General features: G+C 37.8%; 1 protein-coding gene across 1 annotated transcript; it reads right to left on the minus strand.

Moving 5' to 3' along the window:
• Positions 1–349: 349 nt before the first annotated feature.
• Positions 350–20155, minus strand: dhx35 (DEAH-box helicase 35). Its single transcript, XM_028452768.1, has 21 exons — positions 20105–20155; positions 19063–19190; positions 17991–18083; positions 17159–17236; positions 16956–17060; positions 16822–16883; positions 14101–14170; positions 13957–14016; positions 13451–13563; positions 13266–13362; positions 10467–10625; positions 9383–9593; positions 8236–8360; positions 7910–7964; positions 7627–7817; positions 5776–5853; positions 5506–5635; positions 5307–5388; positions 5127–5198; positions 3551–3662; positions 350–2071 (listed from the first exon to the last, which is right to left on the minus strand). Exons 1-21 carry the CDS (start codon positions 20142–20144, stop codon positions 2033–2035), a joined length of 2100 nt encoding a protein of 699 aa, XP_028308569.1. The 5' UTR covers positions 20145–20155; the 3' UTR covers positions 350–2032.
• Positions 20156–22584: the final 2429 nt, after the last annotated feature.

Here is a 22584-nt window from a genome sequence, read left to right on the forward strand (position 1 = left end):
TTTTTAGTCCTTAAAACATGGTAAACCATCATGTCCGGCCAACATTGTGTCTTTATGCTACTTAATTGTGCACCATAATGGCTAATCATTTCATAATTAGAGATGGCTGAAGAGGAACTAAAATTGAAAGAAGTTTGAAAACTATAATTATATGATGCCATGCAAAATGTTGCATTTGTATTATGTACAGAAAAAATCTTCAAGCTTTTCACACACACACACACACACACAAGAACTAAATCCCAGTTCAAAGTTTCCAGATATGTTCTAGATATTAAACAGCAAAAAAAGTTAACTTTAATAGACCCAGGATAAATATGTAGAATAAATAAATACACTATGATCTGCATGATGTTGATAAACAGTTTATTTCAGCTCAGCACTGCTTATAGTGTAACAGCGCCATCCCCTGGCAAACACAAACTACACATACTACAGCATTTTAAAGTGGGATAATAAGGCTTTTATTTGACGTTGTGAAGACTCAGTGTGGTGTCAGTGTTTATCTCTAAGTTAGTTGTTACACGTGTCTACACATTTCTGCTTGGGCTGCATACATTCTCAGCATCTACACAAATGATTTCACAAAAGTTTTCTTCTGCGACAAGTTTACGATGGGATTTCAGTGCCATTGGTTTCCATCAGTGCCCGGATTCTCATGCAACGGTACTTGATTGTATGTTTGTCTAGTTTAAGTTGGTTTTGCTATCTACTGACTGCTACTATGTGCTGCGCTTTTATAGGTTTACTGTATCTAATCTAAAGATCTAGTTCCAGTAAAAAAATGAACACATGCAGACTGAAGGTTGGTGACAGAAGTGAGCACACTGGTGTGAAAGTACATTCCATCCGAGTACAATGAATACACTTTTTATATGTGTTTTCTTACTGAAACATTTGAAGTACATGGTTAGCATGGAATGTGATTGTTGAATATGGTCAAAATACTTTTTTTTTTTTTTCCCAACATCAAAAAGAAAACAAAAGCCGATGGAGACAAAGATTATGGCTATAGTCAGATAAATGCTATTGTTTCCTTGAGGCTTTGGTTGCGTGTCTAAATGCACTTTAAGTCATCACTGGCACACTTCACTTCAGCTTGAATTTCACAGCATTTACCTTTTTGTTCAGTTGTTTTTACACATTCCATTGGTAAAGGAAATCGGCTAATAAAAAACAATTGGCACAGAGTGGTGACAAGGCCATTTTGTCCAAGTTATACACTGTTAATACTCTAAAACAGAGATCCAGACGCAATGAAAACTCTTCACAGTATTACTATGAGGATTGTGAGTAAGAAAGGGGCCTGTTCCTGGACGGACGTAAACCTGCTACGTGTCAAAACGCTCGCACAGACACACACCTTACAGGACAACGCCTAAGTCAAACTCTTGGGTTCTTCACACAAAATGATATTGAATATTGACGCTGTGCCAGTAAATCAAACATTTGAAGTCATAAAAGCTTTCCTCTTCAAGGCTTGTATCATTTCAAAGTGAGAAGTTCCAATCATTTACATTGTTTAATTTGCTCCTATACAACTCTCTTGCATGTAATAAAATGAAATACTTTAACCTAGATCATTAAGTAATTCAATTCCAAACTTGGGATGTATAAGAACACTAATTTTGTGTTAATTTCAATAAAAAATACTAAAATAGTTCTATGTTCACATCTTTAAAATTAAAATAAAAAATACAGCAAAAAATGTAAGAACAGACTGTAGCAAACATGTTGTAGTAGATGTGAGGTTTACTCCCTCTCTGTAAGGACTGCAGGGACCCAAAGAGTTTAAAAAAAACTGCCCTAAGTGAACTCTACTCTCACCCAACATTACGCTCATTTAAACTACAAGTACAAGTACATGGTCTTTTCTAAAAAATATACCAACACATGTAATCGTAGTCTGGTCACATGGTGTAGGAGGAGTTGTGCAGGTGGACAATAAATATATTTTACATCTTCATATACAGTGAGATGGGGGGACAGGGCACAGTGGTACAGTAGTCCTCTTTCTGTGGTGATGCAAAATTTAAAGGACCCTGGATCGCTTGCTGGCCAGAGAACCATGCTAGCAGACACAAAGAGAAAGAAAAGCATTAGTGTGTGTTTTTTTTTTTTTTTTTTTTTTAAAGTAAAATACTGGCGTTTAACAGTTTGTATCAATAAGTCCATCCCAATCGTGTTCACAGGCAATTGCTAAATAATAATAATAATAATAATAATAATGGTTTAGACCTTTTTGTGTTTTAGCAAGTTACACACTTTGTGTTTTAGCAAGTTACACACTTTGTGTTTTAGCAAGTTACACACTTTGTGTTTTAGCAAGTTACACACTTTGTGTTTTAGCAAGTTACACACTTTGTGTTTTAGCAAGTTACACAAGTGTAAAAGTTCACATTATTCTTTCTAGAGCCTGATGATTTTATCCATGATCAATTAATCGACACTTATCAATAATATGTAACTGATGCTTAAACTTTTTTGCTGTGTGGAACTTTGGTGTTTCTGTGCTTTCTGCATTATAAGATGCCACTTTTGAATCAGTAACAATGATGACAAAATGACACCCGAAGTGCACAAGTTCATTGTTTACAGTTAGATTTAGTCTTTTTTTTATTTATTTTTCCATTTTTACTGTTTGCAATTGTTGCAACTTTATTTTCAAATTATTATTTTTGTTTATCTAATATTGTATTCTGAAAAACAAGTTTGCCTTTTCTTTTCATCAGTGGCTTTACAGTCAATAAGTTGACAGTGTTACTCATTAAAGTTCCTTATTGTTCGGAGATATGGTGTAATGGTATAAAGCTGAAGGTTTCTCTTTATGCCGACGATGTGCTCTTGTACATTTCCAATCTGGCTGTCTCTGTTCGTGCTGCCTGTACAACTCTCACTTCATTTGGTGAAATATCAGGTTATAAATTCAACTTAAATAAAAGTAAAATAAAATAAACTAATCCCCATAAACGCTCCTGTATCATGCTTTCCACTGCACAATTTCCACTTTAAGATTGTCCAGCATAGCTTTACATATCTTGGGAGTCCACGTCACATATAAATAAAGGTAACATATCTATGTGAACTTGATCCGTTGAAAAAATCCAATAAAAAAAAGTTTCTTATATTAATTTAGTAATGTTTTGCTTCTTTGTCTTGAATCATATTATGGGTTTTAAATGAATTTATGTCCAAGTACAGTATAAATTATTTGCATATAAATGTTCTTATTTCATATTTCGATTGATAGATATCTCCTTTTCAAAAAGCTCCAATATCTGTATCAGCCCTCAAATCCTGTATCAAGTCAGGCTCTAACTCTTTCTAGCGCTTTGGCTTTTTAGACTTTATATATTAGGAATTAACTTGTCAATCGAAAGGAAGTCCTTAATTCCAGTGGAATCGAATGTTATAACACCAGTATATATCTATATTTCTTATATTGTAGTTCAGTAATTCATAGCTGTTTTTTTAAGGAGCATTGTGGGTGTGACTTCTTTAAACATAATTGGTCCACCAGGATTACATGGACTTGGTTTCTTTGGCCTACCTTAGCTTGTTTGTAAAAATGTGGCGCCAACTCAACCAGCCAGGACGATTCAACAGCCGTCACATCACGCATGAAGTATTTCGTCGTCTGCACCACCTCATTAAAGACAACCCTAAAGACAGCGGAATGGAAACTGTCAGCACTGTGGGCACTTCCGCACATCAGACCTGCACGGCATTGGGTTTAAATATTGCAGTTAGAACACGTCTGTTGCTGTTGCCATTGTTTATATATATATATATATATATATGTGTGTGTGTGTGTGTGTTTGCTCAGTCCAATTCTTAGTAAGTTCTTTTCTTTCATTCTATGTTGAACAGTATACTCCGTTTCACCTCCACTAAGGAGGTAATATTTTCACCTGTGTTTATTTATTTATTTGTTTATTTGTCTGTTAGCCGGATTACGTCAAAAGCACTTAACAGATTGTGACAACATTTTAGACCTTACGCCATGGAAGGTTTCCTCATATTTTGGAGTGGATGCGGATCAATACACAGATTCTGGATCAGTTTGAAAAATAAAAAAAATCCGATCTCTCATTATTGGCAGATTTACAAGAATTCATGTCTCAGTTCGTCATTGATCAATATTTATTAAATTTGACTCATGTCATGTTGGTTCCTCAATTGCTCCACCAAGTTGCATCCGGATCGAATCCGGGTTGCGTATTTCATTGTGACTTTTTGAAAAAATGGTGGTGCCCATACATTTGGACCTACTGTATTGTTACTAATGGCGATAGAAATTACTTCCAAGACTTTAAAGCAGGGGTGTCAAACTCATTTTAGTTCAGGGGCAAAATACGGAGCAGTGTATCATAAGTGGGCTGCAGATTTTAGGCGGGAAAGTTTGTAATTTAATCATTATTGTGCTCTTGCACTTCCATGTGTAAATAAATTATAGAATATGTACGGCACCGATTATATCAAAGCAGTAAGTGGCAGATATCGGTCCAGGATCTTCACTTTCAATTTATGCTTTGATTTTGTGGCCAATTTTTATGCAATTTGAGGGATATTGCAGAATTTTGGAAGAATTGAAAGTTCTTTTAACAATTTGAGATTAAAAATGACTGCTATCATGTGATATAAGCATGGGGGAAATGTGAGCCCTGCAAATGTTGTGGAGTTTCACTGAATTTGTGCATTATTTTGGAGATACCTTGCTGAGATATTTACAACTGAATTAGTAGGTAATTTACGCAATGATTCATGGTTTCTCTGACTTTTTTGCTATCTTCTGCGGGCCGAATTGAATGCTCTAAAGGGCCAGAATTGGCCCCCAGGCATTGAGTTTGACACCTGTGCTTTAAAGTGTGAATGATCATGGAACCATGATGAGGATCGCTGATCCAGATAACTGCCATTATCTGTCAAAGAGGAAATTTGGCGCTGAACAGAGGTTTGAGCTCTTATTTTATAATACTTCTTGTATACATTTTAGTTTTTTGTTTCCTCCTCATGAAGCTACAAAATGTGTGATGGTTATAACAATAAATACTCATTAAATCTGTGAGAAAAAAAACAGACAGACACCAACAGCAGCTAAAATATGCAGTGAATGTAAGGCTGACCATTTAGGAGGTTTCTCTCCATACAGTACAGATGTGGGGTGGATGTGAAGCTCTCTATCATCTCTCAGAGTCCTGCCACAATTTAAAAAAAAAGTTTTTAGAAACAATACATAAATACATATAAATTATAATTCTGCTAACCTGCAATAAATAACCAACTAATATAGTGCAGTGTTTGACCTGTAAGATCCAGAATGGTGAATTCTGGCTGCGTTGGCAAAAAATCCAGAAACAATGCATCTCAAGATCACATCAGGGTCCCCTGGATAAAATGTAGATAAAAGGTTTAATCTTAATCAGATGAACATTAAAAAGGTCTCTCTATCTGACGGGGTCGCCTCTGAAATACGGTCATTATGGTAACTTGACACGTACGCACCTTCACTAGATGTTCGTGGCACTTTAAACTTATTCATGAGACGCCTGAGCTGCTCCCGTACCGTCAGCGCTCGCTGCAGGCCTTTGTAATTGAGAAAATGTTCCTGACACCACTGGGAGCTTTTCTGGTGCTGTGAGACATAAAGGACACAAGCAAACACCCACACTGAGCGCTTGTATCAACTTTGTTTCTGGCACTTTCCTGAATGCACTGTACCTGTGCGTAACAATCAACTAATATATGCATGTATGTACACAATATATTCAATACCTTAATGAAGGCTTCATAAACATTAAGCATGGTGAGATGGTCTCCTTCTGCAACAGCAAACTTCCTGTGCTCCCGCGCCTGCAGAGTGAAGGGCCAAAAATGGAATGAAGAGGGGTGCAGACCAGGGTTGGGGTCAATTCAATATTTCAGTTACAATCACGTTTTCAATTATCCATGTTCCATTACAATTCAATCACGATTTTTCAATTATAATTACATTCTCAATTACTAAAGATCATTTACAATAAATCACAATTACTGAGCCTGAAATAAATGACCCCATAAAACATAACTTTATTATTGGCTACCTTATTAGACATCCTAATCAATGAAAATATAGGTTTTAATAATTTTGGTGTGAGCCTTTTTTGTGTCAGTATACCCCTAGATTTATATATTTTTTTTTAAATGGTAAAATGTGGAAAAGCTTGTTATGAAACATATTTTAATAATTATTAACTACATATGTGTAGAACTGTACATAGAACTGTAACATGATTCCCCAGTTTTGCGTTATGAATGACAATTTCAATAAAATTGTCATGCAATTACAAAGTCAATTATCTAAACTGTTACATAATTTAATCAAAAGATGTGTGACAAAAAGGCACTTACCCTTTTTATTCATCCCCAATTTCCTTCTATGCATGTCTTTTAAACTCCTGCTTTGTCCATTTTTTTTTTTTTATTTGTTTTGGTCAATGTTTTCTTTGTATGTTCTGTTCTGTTTTTTGTTGTTGATGTGTTTTCTTGACTTGTTTATTTTTTAATTCAGTGTATTTTCAATGTCAGTGGTCTGTGAATATACATTTTTTTGTTAATTATTGCAATTAAGTATTTTTTTTAAATTATCTGACCTCAATTACAATTTAATTACAATTACGACAGCAACAGATGTCAAATATCATGCTATTTTTCACCCATCTCCATTTGTTCTAAGAACCCCAACAACATAGTATTTCAGGTTTATTTTCCCAAACTGGCCTGTTTTCCAGAGTTTTAGCCTCTGAAAAGTCACTTTCTGAGCAGTTCTAAAAACGGGCTGTTTTGGGGCCTACTTATGCATATTCATGAGTAGGCGTGTCTGTAGACGCAGACTTCATGCCACGCTCTAGCGAGGGTGATCAGTGATCACCAAAGCAATTTTCTTTTTGCTATCCACACACCGTTGTTATTGTTTTCAGCCAAAAAACTACACATTACAGTAAAACACATGGCTATTTGAGCAGCTATTGTGATCATGAGTCCATCTCAGGGCTTCAGACTGCGTTAATGACAGCAGCAGCAGTAGCAGCAGCGCAGAGTAATTCAGCTGCTTCACTCACCGAAGCTGCTAAGTCACTTTCTTCTCCTACTTAACACTATTAACTACAGAAATAGTGCATTTAAGGTGATAATCATTTGTTTTTTCCCAACCGTTGCATCGCATTGTGTCACGAACACGTCAGATCAAGTCAAAGGCGATAGGAGGCAATATAACGGATACTAAAAATAGAACGGCTCAGCAGCAGGCACTTCCTGGAGGGGGCGGTTCAGACTTCAATGACATCAATAAAGTCCGACCTCTGGTTTTACAGAATAGGGCAGAGCAGCAGCAGAGAGAGCAGGATTAGGATGGATTTCTGAGAAATGCAGGAAGGAAGCCCAATAATACTTCTGGGGTGTTTTTGATGAGGAAATAACATTGTAACGAGGTTAAAAGCCTAAAAAAGTAGACTTAGCATAATATAGGCCCTTTAAAATACAATTACAATTACGCCATGATTGTAATTAATTCTCAAATACGCAATTACAATTATAATTGACCCCATGTTTTCAAACCTTAAAACCTAAAATCTTATTTCCACTCACAGCAGCTTTTTTCTGATTGGGCGGTACAGAGAATATGTTCTGGATCTGCATCATTGCTGCTATGGTAACCATCTCTTTGGAGCAACCAAAGTTCCCTGACTCCAGGAGCATCTTTGCAAACATGGGGCTGAGAGGAAACTCCGCCATGCGCATGCCCATGGGATCAGTCAAGTGTCCGTACTGGTCCAGACCTGACAAGATACACACAGGTTATGCAGTTGAGGAAAAGCTTGCAAAACAAAGACTTTTACATACTGCATTAGTCTTGCAGCTCCATTCTTACCTCCCAGAGCGTACAGCAGCTCCAAAGCCTGAACCATGGACTGTGCTGGAGGAGGCTGTTTAACAATAAGAGGCAAAATGCATTTAAAGTGCAATATTTACTCCGAGAAGTGAAATTAAGTGGGATTCTAGTACACACTTGGGAAGTCATTACATCTTTTAAAGTACAAACAAACATTAGCTGCATTAATTTTATGGTTTCCATGCGTCCCTTCACATGGGCCAGCAGCCATTCTGGCTAATTAAAATGTAAAGTACGATTCTTTTCACAGTGGGTGAGCAGCAGCACGTAGCTGATATACTGTGGATGTAAAGCCAGTCGCTTACTGAAAGGAAGCTGAACCTCAGGACGTTGTCGATGCCTAATGCCTTGAGCTGCAGGATGACAGGGGCCAAGTTAGAGCGCTGCATCTCTGGCACTGTGGTGGGAGGGAGCTTCTCAAAGTCCTCCTCTGATTAAAAAAAAAAAAGGACAAAAAGTAAGGTGAAACAAGGAGAAATGGAAAATTTTGAGCAAGTGTAATGCAGTGAATAATTTATCACAGTGGTTCGCAAACTTTTTTGATTAAAGTACCTCCTTTATCTTACCATTGAATCCAAGTACCTCCTTATGTCCGACAACTACATTTTGCTCAGAATACTATGAAAAAATAACTATAGAGCATAATGATGGAATTAATGAATGATAACACATTTTTTTAAAAACTCATTTTGTCAATAAGTTAAATTAAATCTCATCTCATCTCCCTGATGTTTGTATTTTCAGTTCCTGTTCTAATCAAGATCATTTCTATTGTCATTTTGTGTGTCATCTTGTGGGTTTTGGGATCATTTTGTGTGTTTTGGTATCATTTTGTGCATGTTTTTGTTTTTTTTTTTTTTTTTTTTTAAATTATTCAGTATATTTTTCTTTAATTGTGTGTGTTGTTGGTATTAATTAAATTATCTCTCAATGTGTGTTTTTGGTGTCTTTTGGTCGTTTTTTATGTCATTTTGTATGTTTCTCTGTTTTTTGTGTATTTTGTAGTGACCTTGTGTATTTTTCTCTCATTTAGTGTGTCTTTGTTGTCATTTTGTGTCGCTAGTAATAGTATTTTTCTCTCTTATTGTGCGTGTTTTTGGTGTGTTTTTGGTGTCATTTTGTTGTTGTTTGTCTGTTTTTTTTATTATTCAGTATATTTTTCTCTTATTTTGTGTGTTTTGTTGTTCTTTGTCTGTTCTTTTTATTATTCAGTATATTTTTCTCTTATTTTGTGTGTTTTGCTGTCATTTTGTGAGTTGCTGGTAACATTTAGTATGATTATCATTTTTAACTAAAAAATAAACATTCTAAAAGCCCATATTTTTAAAGCTTTCATTTGTTAATTTTTCTCTTTCTTTCTCTCTCAAGTAGCCCCTGTATTGCCATCCCGGACCACTAGGAGGTACACATACCCCAATTTCAGAAACACTGTTTTACCACACACACACACACCAGTGTATAGCCGAAAGCATTTCCCGGGTCTGTTGCGCCCTGCTCGCCCCGCCCTCTGGCTGGCTGACGCCTTGGAGATGGGAGTGACCACCAGCGATTCGAGGGCTGTGCGGGGATTGTAAGCTCGCAGTTTCACAAAAGCACAGTCAATGACAAACACAATCCCATTAATGGTGATGGAAGTCTCTGCGATGTTTGTAGCCACTATGATCTGAAAAAAAACACAAGAATACATACATTTGAGACAGTTAACTTATGGAATTCAATTTCCTATACGCTATTTACCGTATGGCAGTGGTTCCCAACCTTTTTCTTGTCGTGATCCTATTATTATATCACAAATTTCTGGCGATCCCCAGATATTCTCTTGCTCTAATTACTTTTTTTTGATAATGTTTGTTATATTGTGTTTTAATAAAAAAGTGACAATATGCGCCAGCTTAGATATTTTCATACTGATTTTTATTTGAACTAGATTTATATTTGAGAAAATGAAAGTATAGAATACAGTTGTTAGAGAATGTATGTTCATTAACAAGTGTCAAAAAAAAGAAAAAAAGAGAATGTATGTGGTGTTTTAATTAAAAATGAATTATTATTTAGGCTCTGAGCTTATGCCCCTTCCTGCTCTGTATATCTATTTCTGTGATATTATTGTCACTACACTTTCGTATATCATTGTATATTTGTATTATTTTGTATATATTCTATTTATATTACTGGTGTTTTTCTATTTTTATAATCTAAATTTATTTATTCTTTTAGGGCTTAACAGGCAACCCAGGGACGTTACTTCGTTATGTACATGTTCATGCACATGATGACAAATAAAAATCCTCAAATCCTTAAAGTATGTATTGTTTTTTTTTTTTTAACTGTGGAAAATAATTAAAGAAAAATAAATAAAATAAATGTTAAAAAAAAAATTAATCATCTTAGTTAAATCAGAAAATATTTACAACCCCATTTTAATTCCAGGCAGGTTGAAAAACACTGTCTCATGGTGTTTGGCTCTGATGCTAATGATGATGATGGGTCTAAGACTGAAAAATCTGGGAATCAGTGACCAATTTAAAATATTCACCTTACGGACTGAAGGAGGCGCTCTGTCAAATATTTTCATCTGCTCCGCATAAGGCAGACCTGAGTACATGGGCAAGATTCTCAGGTGCTTCTTCATGCCGTGTCTTGACAGAGACCTGGCCTGTTCCTGCAGGAAAGCGACCACCTTCTCCACCTCGTCCTAGGAAAGAAAAAACAACCACAAATAACAACAGTTCAAAACAAAGGTTCTCAACTTGTGGCATTTTCCTGGACATTAAAAATCAGTGATCTATGCAGCAGATCCTGTTGACAGACAGTGCAAGGCAGGTGTTGTGCAGCAGATTTTTGGAAATAAAAAGACATTTTAATCTCATGTGTGCATCCATTAACACTGGGTGACGTTGAGAAAGAAATTTATTAGTTTAGTCACCTCTACAAAAAAATGTATGTTTAAATCAAAGGTCTGAAGTCAAAGAGATAATTCCAGCAAGTTCTTTTTTAATAATATATTAAGGTCTCAGTTATTCAGACAACTTTTCTTCAGGAAATTTACTTTGATCTCCTGACACGTTTCAACTGTCAACTGCCTGTCTTTGTCAGAGGAGTTCTGCTGATCGACTTTGATGGTTCCTTTGAAGTTTCACTTGACTTCATGTAAAATTTTCAACAAGATTAATTTAGTCTTCGTTTTTAATAGTATGTTAAGTTGAGGTTTTGTTTATTCAGACAAGGTTTTTCAGGATATTTTTAAACATGTCAAGAGATGAAAAAAAATTCCTGAAAAACCGTGTTTGAATAAACAAAACCTCAACTTAACAAACTATTCAAAAAGAAGACTAAATTAATCTCGCTGGAACATAATCGATTAATTGGTCATCGATTATTCTGATTTTTTTAAATTAAAGTTACGTATGTAACTACGGTTCTATGAATCCCAAATGACCACCAGAGGCCGTGCTTAAAGCACTGAATGTTCCCTTTGCGCATGAGCAGTTTGAGTATGCATACCAACAATATCACCTCCTGTGAAACCTGGGTGACCCAGGAAAGGTATTAGGTAGTAGTTGTAATCTGGGTGCCTCTTTAGACAATGCGTGCAACTCACCGACACGTTTTGCCGAGATGATGGCGAGTAGAAACATAGTTTTACGCAACACCCACTGTGGTTCCGCACTTGCCAGGGGCTAAAAGGGAGGCTGACACAAGCCATTCAGCACTAAGTGCAAGTCCCATGCAGGGGCCCATGGAGCTCTCGGGGGGTGAAGTCTCAGAGCCCCCTTGAGAAACAACACCACAAGGCTGTGGCTCCCCACTGTGCCATTGCCGATCCGAGCATGTCAGTCTGATATTGCAGCCATATAGACTTTTAAGGTGGATGGAGATCGCCTCCCCATCCAGAAGAGACTGCAGGAACTCCAGAACCGTGGGGACCAAGCAAAGCACTGGGTCCTCCCCATGGTTTTTGCACCACTCTACAGACATCCATCTGTTGGCATACTGTAGCCGAGTTGACTGCACTCTGGCATCAAGATGGTCTGCCTGACAGGTTCCGCACAACTGCTCAGTAGTGATTCGGGCCTTTCAGTAACCAAACACATAAGTGAAGGTGGTGTGGATTGGCATGCCAAACCTGACCTCCCGTTGGGACAACAGATCTTTTCTGTTGGGGAGACAACGTGGATCGCTGAAACAGAGTTTGCGCAGCACGGGGAACCATGTCCAAACTGGCCAGAAGGGGTCCACTAGCAACAACATGTGGCCCTCCTGAAGAACCCTGTGAAGTGTCGGCAAAATCGGAGGAAACGGTGGAAAGGCATAAAGGAAGACCTTTGGCCAAAGGTGTGCCAGCACATCTTGGCCCAGAGGACAGTGGGTTAATTCCTTCAAAGCAAAGAGATCGATCCCTGCTCTGCTGAAAAGAACCTAATCATGCACACCACTTCTGAGTGGAGGCACCATTCAGCTCCAGTATTGGCCTGTATCCACCAGTTTTTTGTGTCACGAGGAAGTAGGTGGAGTAGAAGCCTCGGGGGTGTCACAGAGGATCTACCTCCTCTATTGCCTTCTTGGCCAGGAGAGCGGACAGCTCCTAGTCCAGTGCTAAGGCCTTTGCCTGGTCGCTGATGACAGTAGCTTTGACCCGACTGGAGACAGGGGGCCATGAGTCAAGGTGGACACCACCCAAATATCCGATTCCTGAGCAGCTCAGAGACTGAGATACCCGAGGCAAAAAAAAACAACGGCCGGCCCATGGCCTCAATCTTTGGCCCTCCGGCCCCTGGAGTGAACCTGTGGTGGACGGCGGGAACAAGGGACAGCGGAGGGACCCCTAGGTCTACCTGAAGGAGCCATACTCCTATTCAGGCTTGAAAGCAGCTGTCTTGTTTCACGCGCTCCAACGACCCTCTCCAGTGCCTCACTCATAGTGCACACATACAAAAACTGCACGTGCACGCACAAACACTTGTGGTGTGCGCACACACAAACACTATGTGCGTGCACACACGAAGCTCTGTGTCGCAGTCAGTGACATAAATCCCACGACACAAAGAATCGATAAGGAAATTCATTGCCAACGCTTTTAATAGTCGATTTTTAACAATTCGTTGTAGCCTAAGCTGGAACTATAACAACTACAAAAAGAACTTGCTGGAATTATTATGCGGAAGTCAAAGAAGCATCAAAGCAAACAGCAGACACCTCTGAAGAAGACTGGCAGTTGACAGTCGAAACATGTCAGGAGATCAAAGTAAATTTCCTGAAGAACAGAATAAATGAAACCTTAGCATATTATTCAAAAAGATCATGTTTTCTTGACCACACCAATGACACGACTCACCTGGCCGGTGAGAAAGGCCAGGACGTCCCCATCGTCCTCAGTCTCATGGATCTTTAGCACCGTCTCCACAGTGGCCTTTACATAATCTGGGACAGGACTGAAAATCAATGAGAGAAGCACATAAGTGAACTCTTTAGAAATATTTGCACAGCATTTTTAGTTGAAGAAGGTTGAAAAAGCAGTACCTGACTGTGTAGAAAACATCCACTGGAAAAGTACGTCCTTCAACTGTCAAGATGCCACACGTGTCTTTATTTGGATCTCCTGATTCGTTCAGGTTGAAGAAATCATGGAATTTCTTCAGATAATGGAGAAAATAAAGATAAATTAAATTAGAAATGCTCTTCGCTGCTCGTTTTGTTCAAAATCCAATGGCAAGTAACCTAAAAAGGAAACTCTAAGTTAGTCTTGTTTTGCACACACATGCAAATAAAAACTAGTTGCCCTCAATCTGCCACATGACAAAAAAAAAACTTTGCAACATGGACAGGAAAGGCTGTTTCACCAGCAAAGTAAAGCAGATGTCTGATAGGACATTTCCGCTGACTGGCTCAGAGATGAGCGTAGTCTTGGCCCCATTGTGTCTTTCAATCATCAGGAAATTGCAAAAGTCAGAACAACGTGATGTCAACTTTGGCTCCTGCCTGTTCATCATTCATACAGTATCTGTTCATCTTAATGATCCAATCACCTTGGCGTCAAGAGTTGCAGAGGCCACAATCAGCCTCAGGTCTCGCCGCTTCTTCTGAATCTATTGAAGGGTTGGAGAAGAATGGTCAGAGTACAGCGATGACGAATCATTTATAAAGTGGAGAGATATCCTCAACTGTATTACCTTCTTCAGCAGGCCGATGGCTATGTCTGTGTACAAAGTTCTCTCGTGTGCTTCGTCCAGCATCAACACACTGAGAATAACATAAGCATGAACAGATCAGTTATTCCTCTGAATACATATTCAAATATTTTCAAAGTTTGTACAAGAGTAACGGTGCACCATGGAGCTCCTAACCGAAAGAGTAACTAAACCCTTGACCAGCAACTAAGGGAGAATTCAAATACTGCTTTGATTAATGGTGTTACTGACTCCAAATAAGATACAAACAGTCACAGCGCTGCACTGACATCTATGATAAAAAAACTACAATCACACACGCAAAATCACCACGTGAAGCTGTACCCACGCACACACAACACTACACACACTATCACTAAACAGCCTCTGTTCATTGCTGAGCAGAGGCTGAAACGCTGCTTACACACAGAAAGACTACATGCACGTTCGCCCGCACACAGAGACAGACAGGAATACACATGCGATGTGTCCGTAAATACACACATAGCTTGATGAACCCTCTGATTAGTGCTGAATCTGCTCTTTATACAAGCACAGAGTCGCAAACATCACTGCAGTTAAGCATGGAGCATGCTGCTCAGAGAGCATTGTTGAGCTGTGATTGGAGGAAACCCTACTCCCTCCTCTCAGGTTTTATAAGAGGAGTGGGACCAACAGTGAAAGTTGATGACGCACAAGAATCCGTGTCAGCCAATAGCAAAATTAAATTGTAATAGCTGGTGTGGCATACTGGGATTGCATCATCCTGAGATAGCATAAGCGCATATATGAGATAGCATAAGAGCATATATGCGCACAACCGGAAAATTAATTAACCAGTTTTGTTTATTTTTGTTTTCAAAGTGAACGGACACGTGTTTTGTTTTATTATTGGATTAGGATAGGGTTACAATCTCAGTACATGACACCGGCGTTCAACTGTTAAGGTGCTTTCACACCGAACGCGATTGAAGTGACTGAAGCAACGCGATTACATTAAAATCAATGTAAATGACGCTATCTCAAGTTATCTCCCCTAAAGTGACGTGACGTGTAATTTGAGCGACGAGGTTGCACTCGACCTCGTCGCTCAAAGTTGAAAAATCTAAACTTTTTAAGCGATTTAAAGCGACAAATCCCCCGTCCTTCACTGTCTGTAGAACGAAGGCTGCAGCCCCTCCCTGCTCCCTCCCGCTTCAGTAAACCGCAAAAGCGGAGCAAGAAGGAAAAGAAGTGATCAACCCCCTCTCTCTTCCCTGTCACCGGCTCAACACACACACACACACACACACTAACACCCACACACATTGTTCCCTGGTGATTGCGTCACCAGAGCGATGAAGAGATGGAGTGACCAAAAAGCACCGTTATGTGCAAGCGACACATCAGGGGCGATGAAAACTACTGCAGCGCTGCGGTCGCATTCGGTGTGAGAGCACCTTTAGAGGCCAGTAACTCTGTAACTGACATTTTACAACTAAAAACTTGTACTAAAATGTTAAAAGTTGGACTAGGATCAATCAAGAGCACTACTTCATACCCAAATAAATATGTATTCAGCAGAAAAAAGTGGGTTCAGTGCGACCGAGGTTACACGTAACTGTTTTTGGGAACTATTTTGCTAAAAAGACTGTAGGAATAAATGTCATCTTTAGTGAATCCAAGGCTTTGTTAAAGGAGTTAGAAAAACATCATATTGAGCATTGTCTGTTTTTTTAAATGTGAGGAAAATTTTCACACGCATTTATTTATCAATTTGTTTGTTTGTTTGTTTGTTTGCCTGTAAGCAAGATTACATCAAAAGTACCAAAGTGGTTTTGACAATATGTAAACCAAAGATACACATGGAAAATTCCATTAGAATTTGAAAGGGATCTGATTCAATACACTGATTCTATATCAGTTTAAAAATCTGTAATCGTTGGTGGAATTTCATAAATGTATATCTCAGTTTGTAATTGTCCGATCTTTATGAAATTTGAATAAGTTATGTTGGTTTCTCAATTAACCCATTGAGTTTCATTCGAATCAGATCTAGATTGCAAATTCATCACAAATTTACATAAAAATGGAGTCGCCCGTACATTTATTTCAAACCTTTAAAGTAGAGGTGGGCTACTTATATCACACCTCGCCCACAAAAACGTGTTAGTTTGATCAAAGGGCCACATTATGTACAAAGAGTTTTTAGAGTAACTGTGTGTGTTTTTCTGTCATTCTGTGTATGTTTGTTATTGTTTTGCATGTTATCAGTCATTTTGTGAATTTCTGTTGTTGTTTTGTGTACTTTTCTTGCAAAATGTATGTCTTTTGGAGTCATATTATGCATTTGTGTTGCAGTTTTCCTTTTTTTGAGTCAATTTTGTTTATTTATGTCGTTTTTTGTGTAGTTTTGTTGTCGTTTTTTGTGTATTACTGTTGTTTTGTTCATTTTTGTGGTCGTTTTGTGTGTTTCCGGAGTATTGTCTGTGTTTTTCCCTCGTCTTTTACTGTATTTTTTTAGTATAGAGTATTTTTGTTTTATGTTAAATGTGCTTAGAAACTGTTGTGAAAGGAGAATTTAATCTAAATCAGGAATTTTTCCTGGTTAAATAAGACATACAACAAATTGCAATAATCCTCACTTAGTGCACCCAGACAATAGGATTTAGCTGCGTTTTTGATCAACACACTAATTTCATCAACACTATTCTTGATCTTCTTTGCGCAGAAAAGATTTTATACCTGTAATTTTTCAAAAGCGGGTCTGCCATCATTTCCCGCACCAGCATACCATCTGTGAGAAACTGAAGGACACGCCCACACGTCAGATCAAACCAAAAGTCATCTGAGTAAATTGTGGTTAAACTGACGACTACCTTGATCCTCGTGGCCTGGGGGTCAGAGCGGTCATCAAATCGGATGGTGTAGCCCACCTCGTGTCCTAGCAGAGCTCCACGCTCCTCCGCTACACGATTAGCTACCTATCAGGCAGGAGGGGGAGAGAGTATGGTGAACTTAAGTGAACCTCAGTGTTAACTAAAGGGTTCATAAAAGAGGAGATGAGAAGAACTCGTCTTACAGAAATAGCAGCCACCCGTCGAGGCTGCGTCACTCCTATCACTTTTCCCTCCGCTGCCCAGCCGGCCTCCAGCAGGTACTGACGGGACGCAGATGAAAAGGATGGAAAGGTTAGACCGACGCCAAAAAATGCAAACGCATAAATAGTCGATTCTCCACAAATTTTGTGCTTCAAACACACTGTGAAAAAAACAGGCTACAAAGTAGTAGTAGATGTATCGGGCCGATAAATTGACTTTTTTCAAGATCGTAATAAAAATAATAATAGCATGTGCATGGGAGAGGTAGAAGCCAATAGGTTTACTAATAAAAAGCTGATATAATAGGATAAGAATATAATATAATGGTGCCTGATCAAATATCCTTATCCTATTATATCCTTGTTAACTTAAATACTAGATACTAGAAGCTTGAAATAGTTTAAAACGACTACTTGCACATTGTATATTGTTGTCGTGCTTTAGTGCTACTTACCGATCCTGTACTTTTTGTTTTACTTGGTTGTGTACGGGTATATTTCAAGTTCAATAAATGTTAAGAGTTCTACTGGTGTATTTCATTTCATTTCTAATATATACATTGATACCATGAGTGTTTCAATTGTCTTTGATAATCAATGTGATTAAAAAAAAAAAAAAAAAAAGTATATCAGCCCCAAATATCGGCCAAATTTTTTATTTAAAAATCGGTATCTGCATCGGCCTTTGAAAATCCCATATCGGTTGACCTCTAGTACAGAGTAAGAAGATCAGGTTGGGTGAAGCACAGCTGACATAATGAATGTCCAATGAAGACGATGATGATTATGATGATGTAAAAAAATGTACACAAACCTGTGGTATCTGTGTCGTCTTTCCACATCCAGTCTCACCGACTATGATTACAGTCTGGAAACTTTCAACCAAGTATAGGATGTTGTTTCTGTGCTGCAAAGGGAATTCATGGAGGAAAATTCACAGTTCACAAGCAGACACGTGCACACACACACACATGCCCTGCTTTCCCTATGGTAATTTACTTTTCTTAATTTTTATTTTCTATCTTGGCTATTTGTATTGTTTGTGAAGAAAGCTTCCCAACATCACATGCAGCAAGCGATGAAAACAACCACAGACCTTGGGATTAAAAAGTATCTACTGAAATCGGCCTACGAGTCCTTACAAAACATCTGTTTTTCTACTTTTTTACTTCAAATCTTTTAATTCCAATATATTGTTTTATTAGAAAAAAAAACAGTGTATGCCTCGTATGTCAATGAATCAAACATTATTTATTCCAAAAAGAAAGGGAAAAGGTCAAAATGGCAGCGTGAAAGTTTGTTTTAATCTCAACAGTTAATCTGTGTTGACATTTTTGCGCATTGTATTGTGGGTTGTTGACCCAATCTAAAGATACATAAAACTATTTTTTTTTTACATAATTCTTTCCGTGATATCTTGAGTTTCTTCGCCAGAAAAATGAGGACAGTGAATTTTTTTTGTGCTAGTTTGTTCCCGGTACTTCCTGTGATATCAGAATTAATCGTCTCCGCGACTCCATATCCCACAATGCAATGCGCCAAAATGTCAACAAACATTGTCGCTAAAAACAAACTCTCAAGGGACAATTTTGACCTTTTTACGTCTTTTTTTTTTTTTAAGCAAATAATCTTTGGCTTATTGATCAATGCGGCATAATAATCATCAGGAGTTGCAGCTTTTAAGTTATACACTTTTTTAAGACTTGTTTTATGTATTCGTAATATTTTTTTTGTCACATTTATCATATGTTTTTTTTTTTTACGTGATTATTTTTAGATGTTGCCAAATCATCTCTCTGCCTCTACACACAGTAGGTATCAAACACCTGAAAAAGTGATTTGATGAGAAATATTTCATTAAAAATGATGGACAGGAGGTGAGAAACCTTAAAAACTGGCAGTTTCTGTCTCTGCTTCTCTATGGAGAGGGCGGTGTTTGGGTTGAAGAAGATGGGCGAGCCGGTGGTCTCTGTGTGGAGCTCTCGTTCCTCTGAGATCCCTGGGGCCTCAGTGCCTGGAGCAGAACAGATGGTATGGACCAAGAGGAGATGTTTTATTCAGACGTGAGCTGCTCTGCTGAGGATTGAACAGGCTGACAGGAGGGGCTTTAAATGCAACATGGATGCATGAAGACATTACTGAATGGAACCCTTTGATACGCGTTAAATGATAGATCCATGTGTCACTTTTACATACTGCTCTGCAATTTCACCTCCGATATAAGCTTTTTGATGAATAGTCACACTAAAGAAATGGATCGATAGCGGGGCAAGATATATCGTATAAAAACATAAAAGCCATCATTGGGTGTAGAGGTTGTTTTCCTTCAAAGGTGGCCATGGGAAGAATATCAGTGATGCACCTTTGTTCCTGTGATGCAGAGCATTTCTCACTGAGCGATGATGAAGACCCTTTCATATTAAACCCTGCCCTGCTGACTGTGTGACTTTTATAGAAAAATGCACCAAAGCAGAGAAGATGCAAGGGTTAAAGGAGCTGAGTCACCTTCTAAAGTCCCCAGAACCCAAATGTCCCACACAAACGACTCTGATCTCCTCCTTAACTTAGAAGACTTCCTATGGAATGTTGAGCTGCAGATATGTTGATACCAGATACTACAGCAGACCTCCAAATGACTGATAAAGTCAATGCACGGAGGCGTCCAAAATGTTTAGGCACCAAACGTTTGATTTGCATACACAGATGAGCCTAAACATGACGACCGACTGTCATATTATTGTATGTTTGTTAGGCTCAGCACAGCCAACACGAGCAGAGCTGCAGACATCGCGCAGGTTCCGTGAACGCACCAGCGGACGCGCCTAAACGCGCTTCCTCCAGCTCGTGGCCGTGGCGTGACACACACAACTACAACACGATGGAAAACACGCATTTAAACGCATAACCTTTCAACGGGTTCGTACTTACCCGGCTTCCAGAATTTCATCGTGGAGCGGGGAGCCGCCATCTTGCTTTCTACGTCACGGTTTTTTTTTTTTTTTTTTTTTTTTTTTTTTTTTAAATCCAGATAAGTGACGTCACGACGTGCAAGATTTGTGAATGATGTTAATGTGTTTGGAAACAACTCCACTCGCACGTTAAAGTGGCGCATATGAATAAAACTTGGAAATATAATCTAAAAAATGTCAAAAAAAAAAAAATATTAAAGAAATTTAATTAAACCCATCTATTTAGGTGTCATTTTCAACCTTGGGGTCGCCTGAAATGTCTTTTAATATCTTTAAAATGATGTGTTGTGTGATTATTCTTTTTCAAATAGAAACAGTACACACAAAATCTCAAACAGTATTCTATTCTTTCATTTTCTCAAAAATAAACTTTGTTCAAATAAAATGTAAACAAATAAACATAAATACATTTTTTTTAAAAAAGCATTAAAAAAAATCCACAATGGCGCATCTTGTCACTATTCCTGGCTTCTTTGTATTTGTTACACAGTATAATAAAAATGATCAAAAACGAATTGTAGAGAAAAAATGTCCCTGGCGTTGACAAAGATTTGTGACTAAAAATGGGGTCAAGACCCCGAATAGGTTGACAGCCATTGATTTAGGCTATTGGTCAAAACTTTACACACCCTTTAAATTTAATTGATCACACAATAAATAAAATGGATAATGACAAAAATGCACAAACCGGTCCTGGAGGCCTAAAATCCTACCTGTTTTTTAATATCTAAAAAAGGCAGGATTTTAGATACCTCTGCCAATAATCTGTCGTTTGTTTGTTTATTAGCAGGATTACGTCAAAAGTACTCCACGGACTTTAACAAAAGATAAACCATTGACTTACTTGTTCAATTTAGATGGTCAAAAACGTTTTCAGAAGTGCTACATTAGCAACAAAACTGAAAAACAAGAAGTGACCAGAATGTGCACTGTGCCAGTAATCCCAGTCTCCATCTTTAACAGTCTAATGGATATGAAGTGACAGCTTTGCCAGGTAAAAACCTTAAAACACGTGTATGAATTGGTCCTAATGTGGCAGTTGTGAAGTAAAAATGGGAAATGATACAGAATCTATATCGTCATGTAGCACTGGTGTGATCAGTTACACTATGTGCCTTGCTAGTGCCTGATATGCAACAAGACCCAGATTGCTCTAAAAAATGTTTTTAATAAAACCCAAAATGTAATAACTGGTCAATAATGAAATAAAAGTGATGAACCCAAATGTAAAAACCTATAATATACATAATTATATATATATATATATATATACAGTAGTTAATGTAAAAACTAAAAAAATAACTGTTTTTAAGGTCAGCATTTTGTTACATTATTGACCAGTTGTAACATTTTGGGTTTTATTACATTTTGGTTCGTTGTTACATATCAGGCTCTAACACGCCTCAAACACACACTTATAACCTGTCTAATATAGAATTAATCTCCTTTTTGAGACCAGAATAAAGCACTGAATAGTTACACTAAACAACTGAAGGTGCTGTGCTGTGGTCTGGTATCTGGTCAAAAGATACGACAAGTAATACTTTAACATTTGTATTATTAAATGGAAGACTCGCTTTGGCTAATTTGGTAATTGATTTGCAGGACTAAAAGGCCAATTCAGCACATTTAACAAGTCACAGCCATAAAAAACATCATCAAGGAGGTTTTAAAATATCTGTTGCTCACATTTGTACATTTTCTCTCTTTTATATTGTATTTCAAACTGATATTAGCAACAAAAGCCAAGGCCAATGTCTTTGTTTGCAGTCACACAGGAACATTCAAGAATAATAGTGAGAATTTCAAATGTCAGCACAAGGTCAAGAAGAAAACACCAACCATGCGTTTGAAAATGGAGGCCAAATAAAGCCCATATTTAATGATTCCCAAAAGATTTGATCTGAAAATACAATCCTTTCAGACACCAGCTGCATATCTATTAGAACAGTATCTTCAAAATCACTTTGCAAGAACTGCTTTCAGGCATTCTTCACTATAAAATACTGACAGATATGTTACATCGGCCCGAAAAACAAACACTTAATACACAGAGTGTGTTTGACAAAAAGGGATTTTACAGCATTTACAAAACTTGTTTAAATTCGTTTCAGATTAGATTCAGTTTTCAATCTAGAAGCAACATATCAAAATAAATGAGATTAAATTTAAATGTTTTACTCGGCTAACTACTGCCATAAATGACAGCTAGAAATACTTCAACACAGCCAGTGGTAGTGCAGATGAACTGAATAGACTAAACACCTGTGAACATCTGCATGCAGGTTTTCTTTGAGTATTTACTTTGCAGAGATCACTGCAGTAGCTGCCGACTGCAGTGGCTTTGCATTCATTGGCTCTTGAGATGAACCAGCAAATACCTCTATGTTTAAGACATGAGTTTAGCTTTGTTTACATTTCATAGCAACACTACATTTT

This window comes from Gouania willdenowi, chromosome 7 (assembly GCF_900634775.1).
Source record: "Gouania willdenowi chromosome 7, fGouWil2.1, whole genome shotgun sequence".
In the NCBI taxonomy this organism is placed as follows: domain Eukaryota; kingdom Metazoa; phylum Chordata; class Actinopteri; order Blenniiformes; family Gobiesocidae; genus Gouania; species Gouania willdenowi.

Bases quoted from the DNA above. Each gene is read 5' to 3' on its own strand.
- dhx35 (XM_028452768.1), bottom strand. From the start codon at position 20,144: ATGGCGGCTCCCCGCTCCACGATGAAATTCTGGAAGCCGG. The intron at 17,061-17,158 runs GTAAGACGAGTT...CCTGCCTGATAG, and splicing joins GACGGGTGGCTGCTATTTCT to GTAGCTAATCGTGTAGCGGA. The intron at 13,564-13,956 runs GTGATTGGATCA...CATTATCTGAAG, and splicing joins CTGCAACTCTTGACGCCAAG to AAATTCCATGATTTCTTCAA.